This window comes from Silene latifolia, chromosome Y (assembly GCF_048544455.1).
Source record: "Silene latifolia isolate original U9 population chromosome Y, ASM4854445v1, whole genome shotgun sequence".
Classification (NCBI taxonomy): Eukaryota; Viridiplantae; Streptophyta; class Magnoliopsida; order Caryophyllales; family Caryophyllaceae; genus Silene; species Silene latifolia.
Genome location: NC_133538.1, coordinates 400,574,740 through 400,582,540, shown reverse-complemented (window position 1 = coordinate 400,582,540; position 7,801 = coordinate 400,574,740). Strand labels below are relative to the sequence as shown.

Sequence of the window (7,801 nt, the reverse complement as noted above, 5' to 3'; positions counted from 1 at the left end):
TGTCGGAGGACACATATTCCAACAGTATCGGTTTCCCCGTGCCCATATTTGTAGAAAGATGGATCTCGAAATTATTTATTATAGTTGGGTAGAGGTCACTATATAAATGTTAAACTTGTTCAAAATGTTTGCAAGATTATTTAAAATGATAAATGTTTATGATTCCTTCATTTTTTATTTTGTAGTCAATTTGATTAATTAGCAATGACAACTCCTATTTTAGCCGCATCAACTAGCGCAACCACCACTCACCAATGCTTCTTGGCTCTGATCCTTTATGGATCGATGTAAACTAAAAAGAATGGGTCTAACTTCGTCGATTGGGACGCGCAACTCCACTTGGCCGTGGAAGGTGACGACAAGCTTTGTTACCTTACCGAAGCCGTTCCCGCTACACCTACTACTAGGTCTACCCCCGCCGTAAGGCAAGCCTATGAGGCTTACCTAAAAGAATCGGCCGCAATCAAGAACGTCTTGATTTTCTCAATGGAAGCCGATCTCCAAAGGAGTGCTTTTATGATAAGCACAGCCTATGAGATCTACACGAAGCTTGCGACCATGTTTTTGCAAGCTCCAAGGATCATCCAATATGAGGCGGCCTCCGCATTTTTCGAGATTAACATCAAAGAGGGCTAAAAGGTTAGCCCTCATGTGCTCAAGTTGATTGAGCTTGTTGAGACCCTTAAAATGCAAGGGGTTGACAATCTCCAAAAACTCGTTATAGACCGAGTTCTACATTCCTTGAACAAAATCAAAGCATATGTACAGTTTAGGGTTAACTACAATATGCAAAATAGGAGGACTACTCTCCATGAGTTTCACAAAATGCTTGTGCAAGCCGAGAGAGACATGGGTCTAAATGTTAGCTCAACCAAGGATGTGCTCGTTATTAACAATAAGAGCAAAGGGAAGTTTAAAAATAGTGCAAGCAAGAGTAAGAAGCCCACTCCCTTCAAGGGAAAAGGAAAAGCTATTGAGACAAGCTCTTCCAAAAGAGGTGCTACTTCTGAGGACAAATGCCATTATTGTATTGGCGTAGGACATTGGAAGAGGAATTGCCCGAAGTATCTTGGAGATCTCAAAACTGGAAAGATTATTCCAGTAGGTAATATATATTTCTCCCTATCATTCATGTTTTGATTTAAATCTCAACTTTGGTATTTGGATACAAGTTGTGATTCTTACCCTTTTTAATTGTATTTAAGGGCATCCGAGCAAAGATAAAGGCAAAGACAAGCAAGCTTAAGGAGGTTCTTCAAGGGAAGCTAGAGTAGCCGCCCATAGTAGAAGACCTATGGAAGCTTGGCCCTTCTTTTGATTGTCTTCTCTTTATTATTGTATTTTGAAATGTTGTTTTAGAACTTCTTATAATTTCCTTGTTTGACATGGGAATTAGTTTATTTCCTTTGTTTTCAAAGACAATAGTTGTATTTGAATTTTGGTGACTTGGTTTTCCACCCAAGTCACTCGTTTTATGGAATTTCTTTGTTTTAAAACTTATCATTGTACATTATTTACATCAAAAACATAAGTTATATTGACTTAAATTAATCATAAAAGAATTATAACGAATGGATCATTGTAATGAGTTTATAAGCCATGAATTTGATTCTCCCTGATGCTTTTATTACTAAATATCACATCTTATTTGATATAAGAAAGAACTATTGTAAAGTCAAATAGAGTTATTTGAACTCAGAGTAGGGAATTCTACAAACCAATTGGCTACACCACTTATAAGACTCGATACGAGCTATGGGAGGGCTTAAGACCCTAAAAATTGTATAAGACATGGATATTAGTCCAATCCTTTACCTTATAAGGACTAGTCTATCTTGAAGCTAGAATACAATGTCTTTACAAAAGCGTCATCAATTACGGTTATCATGTGCGATATTTTATTCTTTCATAATCATAAGTATGAAATTGTTTGTAGCTCATGACGCTATTTTTTGAGAAAAGTAGATGTATTTTTCAAAAGATAGAGTGGGAGAAAATTAGCAACAAACATAAAACTAGTTAGGAACTAGTGATGAGACCAAAAGAAAGCGTTCTTAGGTGAAACTCATGACAAGTGAGTAGACCAAAAGAAAGCTTTCTTAGGTGAATCTTCAGACTAGTGAGGAGACCAAAAGAAAATGTTCTTCATATAATAAGATTATCAAGTGGTTGTATCAAGTAATTTCTATTCAATTTTTACATAAGAGCATTATGAACCAAAGTTAAATCTGTGCAAAAGGATAGATTTATTTAAAGTTGTATAGATAGACATAAAGATGTCTACAAAGCGAAGTTACATGTAACTATGCTAAGATCCATGTCATCATTGCTACACCTCATAGTGTGTATGAATAAGTTAGATGTCAAAACCAATTTATAAATGTGTATTTAGAAAGGGGTGTGTGTACGACTTAAGCACAAGGTTTTAATTAAGAATTGCAATGATCATTTCAATCATGTGATAAGAGAATGGTTTCACTCGAATTATGGAGAAGCTATGTGTATACATGGATATGAGTGGGAGTCAAAATTGCCATGTTTAAACATGAAGTTCAGTAGGAGAAATTGTCTTTCATATTAATGCCATATTACTCATTGAGGATGACGTACCATCTACGAAGGAGTGTTTTGGTTTTCAATTCTCGATGAAAGAAGACATGATGCATTCTACAATTCAAAATCTATTATGGCATAGGGAACTTTAGATTGGCACTTAGATAAGTATCTTATATTGATAAGATTCTTTATCTGTTTAATATCAATAAGGTTGAGGAGGTTATTCATATTGATGAAAGTGGAATTACTATGGTAGAGTCATAGTCATTCACTGAACCTAATGAGTTATTGAACACACGTAATCGATTGCTAATGTTTCCGCCATTAGAACGATCATGTATGCCATTATATGCACATGCCCTGATGAACCATATGCTTAGAGCATGATAAGTCAATGACAAGTTAATTTGAAAAAAACTCATTGGAAAGCCTTGAATAACATCCATTAAAATTCTTGAGGAAAAATGAGGATTCGTTCTTGTGTTTGGATGACATACTAAGTTGTGTGTTAAAGGGTTGCACAAACTTAAGTTTACAAACTTATAAGGATTTATCGAAATCGTAGGTTGTTTTTATTGACTTAGGAGTAAACGACTAGAAAAATGTTTTAGTATCAACCATTCCGAGTTCTACAAAAAAAATCTGAGTACATCTTGAAAGGATGGTTAACATAGGGACTATGAGTAGATCCTTCTACCAAGGATTTCATCACAAGTTATGTGATAACAGTGGGAACGTCTTTCATGTTAAAGAGCTCATGTCTAGTATGAAGTCTTGACATGTACTTAGAGAAGATCATGATTGTTAGACATTACATTGATTAGAAAGAATTAAGCGATTCATAAAGTTGGAATGAATGGATACATGGTATATCCACTAGCCAAGCTTTTATTGCACTTTGATAAGTGAAAATATACACTTTAGATTATGAGATATGAAGTGGTAATATGTATTAACTATTTATATATGATAATCGCATTTATCGTTTGAGTTTCTTTAAACTCATCCATTACTTTGTTATATCCTAATGGGTAGTTGAGACAATATTGAACCCCATTAAAGTGAACTAGATTAACATAGTATTGGCCCCTGGTTACTTACATGAGGTGACGTCTCCAAGTTACTAGAGTGTGAGTCTATTGATGTCTAGTTCAAAAACCATAGAGACATAAGGGATGACTAGTCGATCACGTAGGCAGACTGTATGGGACACTCTATCGGGCAGTGACCGCTTATAGAGTTTTGGCAATTTTTTTATAGCCTGGTCGTGGCGAGAGCTACAATAGTATTCTTTTGAGTCAATTCTTAGACTAGAGACTGTTTGCCCAAGGTGACACGGTTTCTAAGTGACTTTGATTTTTGCTCTACGACTATTGTAACTGAGGTCAAATGGGCACCTTTTGGGTCATGATGAGCTGTGGGTATTCAAAGGGAATAGTGCGATAGGAATTGTCCACCCCTTGTCAGGGTTATTTAAAATCTCAAGGCCACTCGAGGAGTAGTGAACTGAAAATGCGTGGCCATGCTCGGAAGGTATCTACGGTAGATAATTCCGGTCAGACAGTTACTCTCCAGATCGAGGAAACCACTCTAGATATGATCAAATGCAAGTACGACTTGCAAGACACCTTGCATTGAGTGGAGATGATGTAATAGAACAAGAGAATTGGTGACGCACACTTGTCTCAGACAAGTGGGAGATTGTTGGAGTAAGTGTCATCAACAATAGTGCGATCACATTAATAAATCTCATATAAGAATACGTAAGGGATGATTCAATTATATAGTCAACTGATCAACATAAATCGGTAATGATTGGCTAACTAGAGTTTGACATTACTATCGTTTGACGGTGGTGATCAGTTGATCCCTTAAGGTCACACCTATAGGACAATTCCCTTAATAGATTAATCAATTAATTGTATAACAATACAGATTAATTAATTCCTTAAAATTTAACAATTTATGATAGTGAGTGAGAATATATATATATATATATATATATATATATATATATATATATATATATATATATATATATATATATATATATATATCTTATTGTAATTTGATTAAATAAGATTCTTTTTAGTAATTAAAATGTTTTTATTACAAAAATTGATTATTGTTTATGAAACAAATTGAGATAAGAATGAATAGTTAATTATAATTACAAAATGTTGTGAATTATATTAACTTGACCAATTTTATACACAAGTAATTATGAATTACTAGTAAATTTGTTATTTGTATTTTAATTAATTTATATAATGATATTTAATTGTTAAATATGCATTAAATTCATTAATAACATGTTGCATTCTACATGTGACATATTGTATGACAATGTTACAATTGACAACCATAAAATGGATGTCTATTTTATGGGTGGACCGAAATTGGAGGGTTTTTGGGATAGTGGGTGTTTTTATTTTAATTGTTAAATTAAGACACAATCATAACATAATATTACTTGCCTTACACACCTATTTTTTTGAGAAGAGAAAAAGAGAAAGTGGAAGCCATGCATTGTCTTTGGGACACCTCCCCACCCGACTCCCCTTCTCTATTATGATAAAAATGTTCTCATTTTTCTCTCATGCAATATAAACATTCTTACATTATTCTCTCATCTCTCTAAAAATTGTTTTAGACAAAATTTGTTCATTCTAATATTACATAAAAACATTACTAGAAGTAGTAATAAATTATATAGAATATATTTTAAGGAATACTACTAGTATAATCTAGTTAATTATATTAGTAGTTTTAAGGGTTTGTTTTGGGTGCAACAAGAGGAGAATCTTTACACTTGAGATATTGTTTGGAGGATCATCCATAATATTTTAGCTCAAGAACAAGTAATAGAGGTGTCCTTATTTGTGCCCAAAGTTTCGAACCATTTACAATGTAAGGAAACTCGATTTTCTTTCTTATTTTATTATTTTGTTTGCATGCAACTAGATCTAGCATCACTAAATTAATGAGTTAATTTATAAACTATCAGAAGAGTCTAATAGGGGTTTATGAAACTTTCAGAAGGCAGCCCCAGCAATTCATCAGCCAGTAGAACCAATGCATCCGATCATCTCCCCGTGGGCATTTATGATATGGGGGATGGGCATAGTGGGAAAGCTACCCAGGGCTCCAAGTAATAGAGTGTATATGCTTGTCATGACTGGCTATTTTTCAAAGTGGATTGATGCTGAAGCAATAACATAAGTAAAAGAGGCTCAGGTGATCTCTTTTATAAAGCGTAACATCATCAGCAGGTTTGGGATACTATCTGAAATCATATGCGACAATGGATCCCAGTTCATATCTGATAACACTGAAGGGTTTTGTTCACGTTGGAACATAACACTAAGGAAGTCTGCTCCTCGTTACCCACAAACAAACAGCTAAATAGAATCCATCAATAAAATCATTGTGGAGAACCTCAGGAAGCGGCTGGAGGAGCTAGGGGGTAAGTTTGCAAACGAGTTGCCACTAGTACTCTGGTCAGACAGGACGACACCAAAGATGGCAACGGGACAGACGCCATTCAGCCTAGTATTCGGGGCGGAACCAGTGATCCCGTCAAAAGTTCTGGTACCAACACACAGATATGGCTGCCAAACAGCAGAGCAGAATCAAATCGAAATGACCAGGAGCCTGGAAACAGTTGACGAGCTAAGAGAAAGTGCTTACATACGCATGGCATCATACAATCAATCTGTAACCAGAACGTATAACAAAAATGTCAATATGAAGACCCTTGCGGTAGGGGACCTGGTACTCAGAAGGGTATTTGAGAATACCAAAAATCACAAGGCTGACAAGTTTGGTTACAAATGGGAAGGACCGTATGAGGTCGAAAGCATTGTTAAGAATGGGGCATACAGGTTGATGACCATGCAGGGTCAGATCTTGCACAAACCCTGGAACATTCGCCATCTAAAACAGTACTTTGTCTGACAAAGTGCTAAAACCTTAGTGTACAGAGGACCTTTCAACAGTCCATGAAGCAAAAAAAAAAAAAATAAAAAAAAAAAAGGGGGTGGGGGTAATATATGCTTTAGGTTATGGTTTGTTTTTTACTTTTAGTAATTTTTAATTTTTTCGTTTTTAAAGCAAATTGAGTCGTTTTTAAACCAAGTAGTCCAGGGCGTGGCTTCCTGGATCCAACTGTTGCCTTGGAGCACCATGAGATAGCACCAGGTAATTTGTACTACTTTGGAATTTTACGCTTCTAGGAAGAAAGGCTTTGAATACTAATGTTGGTTACTTGTCAGGCATGGTAAACTTTAAGGGTCTAGCCCTTGCCATGTGGGCTACGAGACGTTGCTAACTCAGCCACATAGAGGGCGTACGGTATGAGAGGTAGCAGGGCACGGCGATACTAAGACCATATGTACCTCACCATTAATCCTAGAGAAAATCATAGCTACGATGTGGGTACTAAAATCCCGGGGCCATATACATAGGTGCATGCACGAAACTACAAACGCTGGAACCACAAGAAACGCGCAACATTCCTTGTTAACCGGAAAAGGACAATGAGAGGTACGCTTTGACTAGCTACCTTATTGATAAAATATTTCACGTCATGGGTAAAATATCTTATCAAGCATCTGCCACCAGGAGCAGAGGTTGTGTACCTGGAACCAGGACAGCCTCCTGGACAATCAAAAGTGGGAACTAAGCCCTAGACGCAGAAAGCACATCATGAGACATAGCAAAAGAGGCCTATGAACTAGGCTTAATGAAATTAAAATAAAGACACCTGCTACCCATAGCAGGCGACAGAATAGTTTCAAGCATGCACACCAGCAGGCGCAAGCAAACATAATAAAAAAAGAGTTCAAAAGTATAATTATAAAACTTGCACCACACAGGGCCAAGTCCCCAGAAAATATGATTAAATTTTTTTAAGAGAGGTCAATCTTCTCAACAGCAGCACCCTGACCTTTGCCCTGCTCCCCATGCTATGTCTGCTCCTCTGACGCAGGTACTTGATCAGCTCCAGGAGTCAAAGAAGAATCACCACCAGCCGTCCGTGCCAGGATCTCCTCTACAGCATTCGCCTCAGAGATATCCATGGAAAAAAATCTAGGCTCGGGATTGGCAACTTCAGCATCAGCAGGGAACAAAACCATCAAATCCATGCCATTGAGGAAAGCACGGGCAAATTCCGCCTGCTCTTCCTCAAGGTTCCAGGAAGTGTGCCTCCCCTCAGTGTAAGCCCAGATGCAGTCAATCCTCC

The 7,801-nt window shown here is 36.6% G+C and overlaps 1 protein-coding gene across 1 annotated transcript; it reads left to right on the top strand.

Annotated features, from left to right (window-relative positions):
* Nucleotides 1-6,078: 6,078 nt before the first annotated feature.
* LOC141632192 (uncharacterized) lies at nt 6,079-6,513 on the top strand. The gene has a single exon (XM_074444758.1). It carries the CDS (start codon nt 6,079-6,081, stop codon nt 6,511-6,513), a length of 435 nt encoding a protein of 144 aa, XP_074300859.1.
* The last annotated feature ends 1,288 nt before the right edge of the window (nt 6,514-7,801 follow it).

What these genes read in the sequence shown, in the direction of transcription:
- LOC141632192 (XM_074444758.1), top strand. Translation starts at nt 6,079, where the DNA reads ATGGCAACGGGACAGACGCCATTCAGCCTAGTATTCGGGGCGGAACCA.